The following is a 13,703-nucleotide window of genomic DNA, read 5'->3' on the forward strand; positions in this document are numbered from 1 at the left end:
GCAGAATTCACTGCATCTTCCTAGAGCTGCTGAGGCCAGCTGACTTATTTTAATTATGAAGTTTAATTATAGAAGCTGACTAAATGAGCATAAAAGATAAATACAGTTTCTATGAAAACTAAACTGGCAGCTTTAGAAAGACTTTCCAGAGGCAAGCCACTAAGAAGAAAGCTGTGGACTAGATGTGGCACGACAGCTGGACAAAGAGAGGGAATAACAGAAAGACTTCGTGCTAGAGGACATCACTAGCTTGTTCCATTAATATGAGGCCGTGTGCCCAGCAGAACCAGTGCCAGCAAGGCACTGGAACCCACAGAAGCAATGTCTATGTTGTAAATATCTCAGAGAGATGTATTTTTAACAATTACCTGCTTTAGACAGTGTTTCCATTTAAGCACTTTTACACTGGTTGGAACCAGGGTATTTTCTAGGCTCCAACCCACCAACTGCTGGGTTTGGATTTCTGAATTTATGAGCTTCTGTGAATCAGTAAGACGACTCACTTTGTACTCTAGGAATTCGAGTTCTGATTCCATACCTTTGAAAGATAAAAATACTTAAAAGAAGGTTCCCCCTTTCTTTCATCTGGCATAATAGAGACAAGGGAAGAGTGACAGAGAACACGGCTGTCCCTCTCAGAACAAAGGAGTTCCTTGAATCGTCTAAGCCCCAGAACTCTCCTCCGGAAACTGTGATAACAACACATCTTCTCCCTCATGTGCACTGAGAGTCAGAAATACAAACCATAATCTCAAAGGTTTATCACAGAGCCTGGTCCACCAGTGCTGAAAACTGCTCATGCTGAATATTATTAAACTGCCCAGCAAGCAAAAGCTACTAGTGAACACAAAGCATGTTCACTTAGATGTTAGTCTCAAAGTCAGTGTCGAGAACAGGCGGAACAAGATGGCTTCAGAGACATGCGAACACTCGGAGAAGCTTAGAAAAATTCTGAAGTAATACAGAGGCAATTAATTCCCAAAGAAACATCTGGCAATACTGGACATATTTTCATCTGTGTTCACCGGTGGGGAGGGGCACAGAGAAAACCTACTGGCATCTAGGAAGTGGTGGCCAAGCATGCTGATCTTACAGGGTACAGGACAGTATCCACCTTTACAAAGAACAATCAGCCCCTAAATGCAAAGTTGTTGAGTCTGAGAAACCCATTGCCCTCACATGCAAAAGAAAAACTGTTTCTAAAACCAAACTCCAGAAAGTCACTTTAAAAATAGAAGTGTGATTTCCATTTTATTGGTTCCAGAAGCCATGATGTAGATACTTAGGAATAAGAGAGATCGGTGTTTAGTGATGAGACACAATTCTTTTACCTGTAAACTTTCAATAGTGTCTGTTCTACAATAATCTTAAAAACACTGAGAGTCTAGAGAGAGCAATCTCATAAAGCTAGAAGGAATTCTGCATCTGAGACTAAACTTCAGGAGAACGGATCTAAGTAACATTTCAAACACTACACAGTAGTCAGCAATCACAACCTCACTGGAAAAGTTGAAAAGCAAGAAGCCTCAGCACAGGCCTCTTCACCCAGCTGTAGAGAATGCCAACTACCCAGGGGACCACAGTATACGGTGACCATCATGCTTCTAGTGTGGGTGCCTGGATGACACACCAAGTCCTCGATTTTAATGCCATTCAAAAAACACTAGAAAATTGATAGAGTCCGTTTATATTATTTTTCAAAAATCATCCTGCTATTCTTTTTTTTTAATTGCTTTTTTTGAGACAGGGTTTCTCTGTGTAACAGCCCTGATGTCCTGGAACTCACTCTGTAGACCAGGCTGGCCTTGAACTCACTGAGATAGGCCTGCCTCTGCCTCCCAAGTGCTGGGACGAAAGGCATGCGCCACCACTGCCCAGTCATTCTGCTAGTCTTAAAAGTACAAAATAAGACTATACAATCTCAGATGCACACACACACACACACACACACACACACACACACACACACATTCGTTCAGCCTACCACCTACAAGACTAGAAAAGAAACCACCAAACATTAAAGGTTAAGGGCATGCTTCCAACTTTAGTGCCTTTTGTACTCAAACTGAAGCCTACACTCAGAACTCACTGGTTATGAGACTTTAATCACAGAATGAAATTTGTTGTTTTGTTTTGTTTTATCAGTGGTCCTCTGAAAGGGACAGAAATATAACTTTGATAAAAGACTCAGGAGGTAACAAAAAATGCTAAAAAATGGAGGAGAGTATTAAAATTATTTAGTAATTTTAAAAAAGCTGTATTTAACAGTTTCAACTTTACATATATATGTAATTTATAAGATATTTCAATATCCTAAGGGGGAAAGAACCACTCCCAAAATGCAAAGAAAAATCACACCAAAAAGCTATTGTAACATTTTAGCCATCAAAACAAAGAACCCAAGTACATCTCATGTCATACTGCTAAAACAATCGGTATATGTTTCCTGTCATTTCTTTCCTACGAGTAGAACAAATTAAAAAAAAAATGTAATATTTACTCACCCTTCTGGTAGAAGAATTTCCTATAATAGTACGCGCCAAGATCCACGTGTTCCACGGTGTATCTTTTCACCCTGTCTAGGTGCAGCATCAAGCTTTCCTTGGGCACTTCGAGAACCGCCACCCCTGCGTTCGTACAGTGAGAGCTGAGGGTGGACTCGAAGGAGGCACTTTCACACCCACTGAAGGAGCCAGAATTTGACTTTGACAGGCTGATCTTCCTCTCTCCTTCCCCACCAATCTCGTTCCGAAAATATGGACAGCTCATGACCAGCTCGTTGCTTTTGTCATCTCCTTGGTCCATGCCAAGGCTTCCTTTGGAATTCAGGTCCTCCGTGCTGCCCATAGGAGAGCTGAAGCTGGCTGAGTGAGACAAAGGTCCAGAGACGAGGGAAGCCACGGCAGCCGCTGAGGCTCCTGTGGTAGTGTTTCTCCTCTTAATCACATTGTGCCTGTTCATAATGGCTTCATTCAAGTCAAACAAGATGCTCTGGACATCATAGTGGGCAAAGCACTTTGGACATGTCCAGGGCCTCACAGAATCTTCTGATCTGTTGTCTTCAAGGTCCGATGACTTCCCGAGTTCTTCACCTTTGGCATTGCGTAATTTACGAAAAATGGACGAGTCTCCAGTTTCAGACTTGGAGCGTCGCTTGAGTGGTTTTTCCCTTTCCTTGAAAAGCCTGAGGTTCTCTCTCTGTGAGATGGGCCCATCGATCACATCCAAGGAGAAACCAGAACCCTTGCCCCCACCAGTGATGAGGAAGTCACTGAGTTTGGTTGGAGTTGGACCTCGATCAGATCTGTCATCTTTGTAGCCCTTTAACAAATCGAAGAAGCTTTCTCCGGATGTTCCCTGCTTGTCAATTGAAGATGTGCTACCGTATTCCCTGTGCAATGACGGACCGGACTTGTAGGTAGGGGAGATACATTCATCAAAGCTATCCACATCAAGCTCACTTATGGTGATATCGCTGTTGCTGCGCTGCCGGATTCTGCGAAGGGCTTTCCTGGGGGAACTGGGGTAGGCTTCGGGCATGAGGAATCTGGAGTCCATGCTCTCCGCCGGCCCTGTCTTGGTCTTCAGAGTGTTCTGTATGCTCTTCAGCATGGCTGAGTCATTGGAATTGAGGCTAACAGAACTCCCCTGACTCACAGGACTGCCTTTGGAGGACAGGCTCTCAAGGCAACTTGAGGTTTCTATTTCCTGGCTTGAGCGGCTGGATTCTTTCACATTTTCCTTTCTTGGAGGCCAATCTGCAATTCTTGCCCTAACCCCCATTTTGGGGACCCCAGGGGTAGAGGTTATATGGTGAGGACCTTCACTTCGAGGGGGCCCTACTGCAGCCATGACTGATGATCCTAAGCTGCCATTTTGGGACCGGAAGCGACGCATGTAGAAGTCATCAGTGTGAACTTTGGGGGTGCCGTCTGTGCTGACAACAGAGGCTCTGTCTGCAGTGACAGGCCTTTCCGTCTGCGACCGCTTCAAGCTGGTCATGGTGTAAAAAGCAATCACTTAAATCCCTGCAGGAAGGATCACCATGTTTGTGTTCTAAATGTGCACTTCTGCTTTAGAGAATGGCTCGCAGAACATACAGCAGTCGTGTTGCGACCTTAAGCCTTTTCATTTAAAAGGTTAAATGGTGCCTTGTTTTCAGAGCCCTGGGAACCCAGATCTTCCAAACATTGTAATCCACAGCAGTTCCGTGCTGCACGCTAACAGAAGGCTTCCTTCAGAAAAGACTGAGCAGAACTTGCATCACTGGGACTCTGTGGCTGCCATAATCCCATGCTCCCCCTAAAAAGAGGAAGACAACCTGAATTAGTACTTGATAAATACATTTATAATAAATCTGCAACTGTAACAATCAGACACTTGGACAGGAGATTCAATACTGGATTGTGGTGCATAGTTCCAAAATCCACATTTTTAATAAAGGAGATGTGAAAGAAAAAGTATAAACAGATAATAAACCCATCAATTACATTGAAAGAAGGACTATGAATACTTCAGGTTAGCTGAATTGTTTCATAAAACTGGGAGGGGTACCAGCTCGTTCTAGGGCATTGAGGCTCCTAAATGCAAGTGCAGACTTTTGCTTCCATGACCTCTAATTATATAGACATCATTCCACTGTGCTGACCAGAAGTTTGAGAGAAAACCAACCTAACCAGATAATAAGAGCAATGCAAGACAGCCTTCTGAGAATGCTAAAAATTAAACATGATTTTTATTGATTATGCTACAGTGCACTTTTAAAATTCCTTTCCTATTTCAAATCGATACTTATTTCCCTACAAAAGCTCACCACAGTTGGCAAGAGCAAATATACACAAAATAGAGAAAACAATCGGCATTTCCTGGAGCCATCATATCCACCAGCATGCATCTGTATTTTCCTCCACTTTCTTACTTACCCACATGAAGAATTCTGCAGAAGCAGCCGGCACTCACTTCCAGCTTTCCCCAAGCTCTCCTCACTTTCGTCTACTCTCCGGCTGGAAGTCTTACGCTAATTCACAAAATGCCTGCATTTCCTTAAGCAGTGCGGCCTCCTCCACCCCATCAGTGCTAATTTATGACGACGACAGTAACAAAACGCTGCTCCGGGCAGCCGGCTCCATGTACTCCACCAGATTACAGAAAACTGTTACCATCCTTCCAGGTGCCGGGCAGGAAGATGAACTTCTGCATGAGCTCAGGCAGGAGACAGCAGGCACCGAGTGTGAGCACAGACCCCTGCATGGTACGCACATCCTGAAGAGAGGCACGGGATCCTTTTCCAGCATTCCGCAAATTGCACAAGAGGTGGCCTTTAAATTCTTGCCAGATACATGTTTGGAAAGATGCTGCTGAACCAGCACCGAGCTGACAGGGCGGCATTGTCTACAAATCACGCTCTGACACTGAGGAGGACCGCACACTGCATGCTGCACTCAATGGTAACAAGCACTTACTTCCACAATAATTAAGCATCTCGCTAGTCAGCTTCCTGCCTCCAAGGCAGCCGGCTTTCATTCCTCCGGCAGCACGCAGAATCAGTTTAGGAGACTCGTTGCTATTTAAAGCTGGAACATTTAGGGGTGTTTCAAAACTGCTCCCTGCATGCAGACTACAGGGCTCTTGCCGGATAAGTCTGATTAGTCGGTCAGATAAATGCCCATTGTCTTCACTCACACTCCTCTTCCATGCTTCATAAAAGGGATAATGGCTTTGCACTGCCAACTAATTAAACCTGGCTTTTAAGCTTTCTAGATATTTCTACAGTCAGACCGCTATGATTTCCTGTACATTCCGGAACTTTACATGCTGCTCTTTCAATCGCTAGCCTTTAAGTAGAACAACATGCTAACTGTTGCTTACAGCAGCAGCTAGGGTCAGCACGTGCGGCCACAGCTGTGGTTCAAGAAGCACCGCATCTAAAGTGGGAGAGCAACCGATCAACTGGACAAATGAGAGCACCTGCCCTGCTTAAAACAACAACAAAGAAGGAATTCAATAAAGTGGCTCTCGAGGAAATAATACACTAGCATAAAATAATTCTTAAGAGTCAGGTGTTTTCTGTATTATCACAGACTTACAAAAGCCAAATAAATTATCTTCCATTCCATTTCTACAACATCCACCCCTAAAACACTAGTCTCACCAAGAACAAACATCTCAGTTCTTTCTAGAAAATCACTTACCACAGAATTGATCCCTCCCCATCCCTTCATTTTGAGGCAGGGTCTCAATCCATAGTCCTGGCTGGCCTTGAACAAACCAGGCCCTTCCTGCCTCAGCTTTCCAGGTGCTTAGATTACAGGCATTTGTCACAAACCCTACATGTAAAGTGACTTTTTAAAGACAGGTGAAGTCATTCCCATTATAGAAATAATCTTAAAGCTGGAATTGGACACAAAACATAAAACCAACCTGGGAATGTCTAACCTCCACCACCAGTGGTTTCTTTTCTATATCACTTCACTTATTTTTTTAAAAAGATTTATTCTTTGTGCAAATGAATGTGTGTGTGTGCATGAATGCATGCTTTATAAATTCCAGTGAAGCATCATATTCCTTAGAACCAGAGTTATAGAGAGCTGGGAACTTCATGTGGGTGTTGTGACTCAAACCTGACGTGGGATTCCCCTCTGAATGCTGTGAATATGTTTTATTACCATTGGTTAATAAAGAAGCTGCTTCGGCCTATGACAGGGCAGAATAAAGTCAGGTGAGAAATCCAAACAGAGATACACAGAAAGCCTGGCAGAGTCAGAGAGACGCCACATAGCTGCTGAGCGAGACAAACACCAGATCCTTCCCAGCAAGCCATAGCCTCGTGCCAATCATAGATTAATAGAAATGGGTTAATTTAAGATGTATGAGTTAGTTAATAAGAAGTCTAAACTAATAAGTCAAGCAATGTTGTAATTAATATAGTTTCTGTGTGATTATTCAGGTCAGAGCAGTCGAGAAATGAATGAGGAGTCTCTGGCTACATAAACCTAGGTCCTCATCTGCAAGAACTGAAAAGTATTCTTAACCACTAACCCATCTCTCCAGCCATACTTGCTATGGTTTAATATACTTTTAGTATTATAATCTCTGAGAAATTTAGTCTTATTATGATAAATTTTTATTTCAAAATATAGAACATATAGGGGAAGAGGGCATGGTTTGATGGTCCATCAAACCGAAGAGGTGAACAAGCAACCAAGTTAAATAACAGAATTTTCTTCAACTATGAAGATTCCAACCACTCCCCACCCTCCTCTTTTCTACCCCATCTCCATTTCTCTTCCTTTTCCCCTTCCTTGTTTATTTAAAACATTATCTTCCTTTGAGATATAACATAACTTTTGGCAGCAGGTGAGCAATATAGAAATAAAGATGCTTATTAAGTCACAAATTGAAAATTAGGATGTCTCTTCATACAGATCAATAACACTCTGTACCCTGTTCCTCAAGAGTAGACTGAAGTAGCAAATATGCTGACAATCACTAACAATTCAAGCAAACATCAACCAAGCTGCCCAGACATTGTTAGAAACAGCAGGAAGCAACAGAATTGAACAGAGGAGCAGTATGACTTCACAGCACATTACCTCTATCACAAAACATTTCTTTATCACATGCTGAAATAATTTTACAGCTCTCCATACTATATATTTCTAGTGAATCCATTTACTTAGATTTCTAATCCCATGGAGAGGTGATGTGGAATTCCCATCTATATGCTGTGAATACCATTGGTTAATAAAGAAACTGTCTTAGGCCAGCGCAGGACAGAATAGAGGTAGGCAAGGAAAACTAAACTGAATGATGGGGGGCAGGGGGCAGAGTCAGTGAGAAGCCATGGAGTCACCTCTCATGGAGACAGACACGCTGAAACTTTGCTGGTAGGCCACAACCTTGTGGTTAGACACAGATTAATAGAGATGGGTTAAATTAAGATATAAGACTTAGCCAGAAATACACTGAAGCTATTGGCCAAACAGCATTGCAAATAGTATGGTTTTCTGAGTGATTATTTCGGCAGGAAACAAACTAGTGGCCTCATACAAAAGACTGGCACCCAACCTACTCCAAACTGGCACCTCAACGTGTGCTGGCTACATCTAGACACTAAAATCAAAGTTTAGCCGCATTTTTTTTTCCCACAAAGGGGCTTTGCTTGACGGCAGAAAGTTGTGGCTCCTTTAAGAGAGGGTTTCCTGATTCAGTGGTAGCAGAAAAAAAGTCACACGGTTTTGAAACAGCGGATTTCTGGGCCTTGTTGCTACCATAAACGGCTCTGACTCTTTCAGGAAATCTGACTATGGAGCATTTAAATGGGCTCTGTTAATAAAGTGCTACAACTTGCTTAACGGCAACATAGACACGCTGTGTGCCTAAAAATGGGGCACTGTACATGGCTCTCAGAGGCACTGAATGAACCTCTGCCATGTCGGACTGGGTGGAGCCAAAAGACCAAGCAGCCTTAATACAAGCCAAGCCGTTTTTAACATTTTAAGAAGTCGTCCTGGTCAGAAAAGGATTACAGATATGCAATTAGGACAGATTCAGACATAAAAGACCTCTAAATGAGACACAGTGTGTTTAAAAAAAATGTATGTAGGCTTGGGGGAGAGAAGATAAAGAATATAGAGTCATAAAAAGTAAATGGTTTAGAAAAAATAAAACAAAGTCTTTAAAGAGATAAAGTACAGTCACAGATCAAAGGAGTAAAGATAATAAAATAAATATTAAAAAGTAATAGAGTAAAAAATAATAAGCCACATAAAGATGGAAAATACACAGAGTCTGGATTATGTATATTATTGTGCTTTCTTTGAATTTTTGACTGTGAAGGAGCTAAGTACAGAGAGACATTTCATTGTATGGGCTGCTAAGCTTAACCCACATATATATATATATTAAAGGTATCTTGACTTTAAAATTTGAGTCTAAGGATATGTTGCTTTGGAAAGGGGGTTCTTCTTTTGTTTCTACAGAGAATGAGAACCTGTGGAATCCTTCCAGATTAATGTGGTTTGATGGACCAAGACCCCCTAAAAGGTCACCATAAACACCCCCAAAAATTACTTCGCTCAATAAAAAGCAAGAAGCAGTTTGGAGAGAACTACAACCAAATTCCTTAAATGACTATTTATATTTAAAGGGGGATATACTATAGCGAGGAATACTTTGCATTGGTATGGATCTTGATCTACTGATACAGATTTAAGGACAATTTTGTTATACTGTGCATATGTATATATATTTCTGCTCTTGATTAAGATGCTGTATTTGTGCAGTTCATTTGAAAATATAATGTATAATTAAGAAATCTAAGTTAATAGATAATTATCTATAATAGTCAAATGTGTAGTCATGATAGATTATCTAGATGTATAGAAATATATTTCAGATGGATAGGGATTCTTCAAACCTTTCAAAGACTACAAAATATGGCGTTTAAAATGTTTTAAGAAATTAGGATTTTTCATGACAGTGAGACACATCTGCTCTTGGAAGCACCAAGCTACTTCAAGAGGATGATGGGCACTGAAGAGGCTCCTTATGGCATTGATTAGCCATTTGGGTAAGAAACTGCTCTTGCCTGGACTGCTTGATGCTGTGCTATATGAACAGGACATGCAGGACCCCACAGATAAATGACTGATGAACCTGCCTAATTGCCTAAAGGTTTGAGAAGATCCTTCAGGGTTCCTGCTTCATCAAAGAGTCTGCAAGACATTCTGCAGGACACAGAAGAAAGTGACTGACAAACTGCCATTATAGGTAGGAATGCCTTTGAAATTTCCTGCTTCATGGAAAAGCCTGCCAGATACTATGGGCCAGTAGGCTGAAGATGGGTGCCCGTAACATTATGGAAGAACTTTGGGTGATTGTCCAGGTAGGGAGATGTCTCTGTCAATTCTAGAGTTTTGGAAGTTGTTTACAATGCACTTCTGGTTAACTTAGGTACTATTATATCCTTCTGGAGTTGAAGAATAGATAGTTATAGTTTTCCTTAGTTATGATGAAAGAAAAAGTAGCTATAAATATTGTAACTGTAATTCTTGCTTGATCCCTATTTTGTTATATGTAATTTTACTATGTTAAAGTTAAAACCTTCATTTTTATTTAAACAGTAAAGGGGAGGTGATGTGAGATTCCCCTCTGCTGTGAATACCACTGGTTAATAAAGAACCTGTTTTAAGCCTGTGCAGGACAGAATAGAGGTAGGTGACTAAAACTAAACTGAATGCTGTGAAAAAGAAGGCAGAGTCAGAGAGAAGCTGTGGAGCCACCACCAGAGACAGACACACTGAAACTTTGCTGGTAGGCCACAACCTCATGGTGATACACAGATTAATAGAGATGGGTTAAATTAAGATATAAGACTTAGCCAGAAATACGTTTAAGCTATTGGCCAAACAGCATTGCAAATAATATGGTTTTCTGAGTGATTATTTCGGGTCTGAGCGGCTGGGAACAAACTAGTGGCCTCGTACAACAGAGTGGAACTTCAGTCAGTCCAACACAGCTCTATTAGTGGAAAATCTTTTCATCACCCGAGATCTAGACAATCACCGCCCTCTGCTGATCAACACCACTCTTCCAGAAGAGATGCTCCATTATCTGCTAACCCATTCCTCACATGTTCACGTTCTCTTCTAAGCATAGCCATACATCTGGCTCTAGGAATACTTGAGGAAATGATTCTTTCCTTCAAGTGAAGTTTAGATCTAGATGAGGAAAGCAGATGGTAAAGAGATGAAGTGTGATACAGGTCATGACAAGGTATGCAGAGGCCACGTCGCCTTCCTCTACTTTCCATTCCAATGTGAGGATTTTCATAGCACGCTGTTTCCTGGTAGATCGTAACTGAACCACAACAAGCCAGCCGTTCAGAATATTAAGACCCTTTGAGGGTTGAAAAGCTGCCCTTGTTCCTTTGGCTCTGAGAGGTATTTTGACTTTGATCTCCTCCCCTCCCTTGACCTCAGTGATTACCACCTGCTCTCACCTCTCTCTTTTTGCCCATCATTCACTATCTTTGGGGAGGGGGGCTTGTGCATGCATGTACTGGTGTACATATCCTATGTGAGTGGACACACATGTGCACCTATGAAGGCCAGAGGATGATGCTGAGTCCTTCTTAATCACTCTCCACCTTATTCTCTGAGGCAGGGTCTCTCAAGTGAACCAGAGCCTGCCTGTGTGACTGATTTTGCTAACTTGGAATCCTGGTTCGACTTTCTGCATGCTGGGACTGCTATCCTCACTGGGTGTTTACATGGGTTTTAGGAATCTGAACTCCAGACTTGTGTAGCAGGCATCTCATCCACTGAGCCACCTTCCTAGCCACCAATCAGTATCATTTAAAAGTTAGTGTGTACAGGGTAGTGTCCTTGATTTACTTTTCTCTCAACTCACACTGCTGGAGGAGGCTGCACAGGTGTTACTAGGTAGAGGAGCAGTGAGTGCTTTAGGATGCCGCAGCAGGCACAGGTGCAACAGAATAAAAATACGACTGCAGAACACAGGCGCTGGGCCGGGTGGCTCCTGCTGTGGTAGGCAGTCTGTATGGTAACAAGTACTCTGGCAATACCATTGTAGACAGGGTATCCGACTGACCCGAGCCTTGACTACCTCTCTGAGCTATTAGTTCTAAATTTCTGGTCATGACATTGCTTTCATCCATCTTTATCATTTCTTGGATGAATTAGAAATAAATTACTACCAAGCAGAAAGTGAACAAGCAGTAAAGACGTAAGGACAACAAAGAACTCAAGGAACTAAGTTTAAAGAACAGCATGGAATGTTCTCTGCACCTAGGGCATGAAGATAAGCCCAAAGGTTACATAAGAAAATGTGGACTAGATGGGGTAACAGAGCCTGCACCAGACCAGGAACTAAAGAACAACTTTCCTCACACTGGTTTGTGCTTTAATACTCACCAGTGCCATAAACTGACCCGGTGTCAGACAACTTACCGCGGAACATAACCTAGGGAAGAGTGTGAGAAATGACAGGGGTGGAGGTAGCCCTCAGATATCATGACAGGTACCCAGCAGGAAATCTCATCACATTTTTCTAAATTGTGCCCAAATCCAGTTATTTATCCACAAAAGTTATTTATCCATAACCAAGTGGACACGGACGCACTAAGACCTCTCTTAGGAGACATGATCCATAATCCTCATGAACCTACCGGTTTGCTTAAAAGGTACTGTGTGGCTGAGGCTGAGCTCATGATTCTCTTTCCTCTGCCTTCCACGTGCAGGGTATAGGTATCATGTCCCTACATTTGGTTCTTAGAGACTTCTTAAGTAACTTAATCCCAGACTCATCTTTACATTGTGTGGTATATGGAACTTAATGAAGCATAAGGCAGGCCCATGTTTCAGAAGAATGCAGAGTGAGAAACTGAAGAAACCTTACATAGTTAGCCATGTTTTACACACCCACAGGCACATGTGCATGCATATGCACACGCACACACACACACACACACACACACACACACACACACACACACACACTACAAGCTCACCAGGAGATTTATGTTTGTCTTTGGATAGATTGTAACATGAGGCTTAAAATTTTTTATTTACTAAAATGAGCAAGTGTTACTATTATAACTACAACAAAATTTATTAGGAAAAATAATTTTGTCACTAAAAACACATAGTATGATCTGGGAATGCAGGGCAATAAACTCAACTTCAAATAATAATTATGAAACATGGCCCTATGTTAATACTCTATCATTACGATCACTGAACAAGTCACAACTGCACAGACCAAGAACTTCCATGAGGTGTCTTTTTTGAACTCATACTGTAGACCAGGCTGGCCTTGAACACACATAGACTCACCTGCCTCTGCCTCCCAAGTGCTGGGATTAAAGGCGTGCACCACTGCCAGGTCTATGCTTATCTACTAATTATGATGAACTGGAAGAGGGCTAAGAGAGTCCAGCTGCTTTAAAAAAGAGATAGTCATAGTATCCGGATAATGTCTGCATGAAGGTGAGTCTTTCCTCATTTACATACGTTTTCTTTAAATTTCATGTTGACTTAGTCCCTTCTCATCCAAAAGCTCCACTTTGTCCCTTCTCAAGACTTTAGGGACCCAGGAAAATCAGGCGAGGGTGGTAAGCAAACACGTGGCCCCACTAGTTTCTGCTTCCTGGGTTCAATCTACTTTCCCACAGACATTCTGTCCTTGTCACCATCCTCCCTCCACTTGTAGAGCTTTCAGCTAAATGATGTCACTGATTTGCTGTAGTATTGGCGGTAATGACTCTTTAACTGCCAGTCTCAAAGACCAGCTTTCTGGAGAGTGGTACTGAAGAGCACCAGGAACTAGGGAAAGAGCCCAGCAGCGTGGACTTTCCTCTAGGGTCAAAGAGAAAGAGATGGTATGACCAAAGGAAATGCTTCTCCTTCCATGAGCCACTGGTTTATACTTAAGGAAAGCTAACAAGGACTGTCGGAGGAGCCAGTCTCAGCAGAAGGCCTCTGCAGGCTGCCAGCTAGTTCGCAGCTAGCACCACTCCTCCCTCCTGCACAGAAAGGCACATTCCAATCTCCAGTCCCTGCAGCTAGCTGGCTCAGAGAAAAGTGATGTGAAAGAATCAGAAGCTCAGAAAGGAACCTCAAAATGGCTTTGTTAAGGGCACGATGATTTCTTTTGTTTGAACATTTTATGTTCTGAAGACA

The 13,703-nt window shown here is 42.3% G+C and overlaps 1 protein-coding gene across 5 annotated transcripts in view; it reads right to left on the minus strand.

Moving 5' to 3' along the window:
* Positions 1-13,703, minus strand: part of Sipa1l1 (signal induced proliferation associated 1 like 1) — a 295,169-nt gene that overhangs the window by 107,900 nt on the left and 173,566 nt on the right. For 4 of the 5 annotated variants that reach the window (XM_085697421.2, XM_085697422.2, XM_085697423.2 and 1 more), the window contains one exon: positions 2,505-4,302. In XM_085697421.2, coding sequence (XP_085553547.2) covers positions 2,505-4,002 — 1,498 coding nt within the window. In that variant the 5' untranslated portion in view covers positions 4,003-4,302. Of the gene's footprint in view, positions 1-2,504; positions 4,303-4,922; positions 5,454-13,703 lie in introns of those variants that run through there. The other variant, XM_048449087.3, reaches the window with a different exon arrangement.

This window comes from Myodes glareolus, chromosome 11, assembly GCF_982192425.1.
Source record: "Myodes glareolus chromosome 11, mMyoGla1.1, whole genome shotgun sequence".
Taxonomy (NCBI): Eukaryota; Metazoa; Chordata; class Mammalia; order Rodentia; family Cricetidae; genus Myodes; species Myodes glareolus.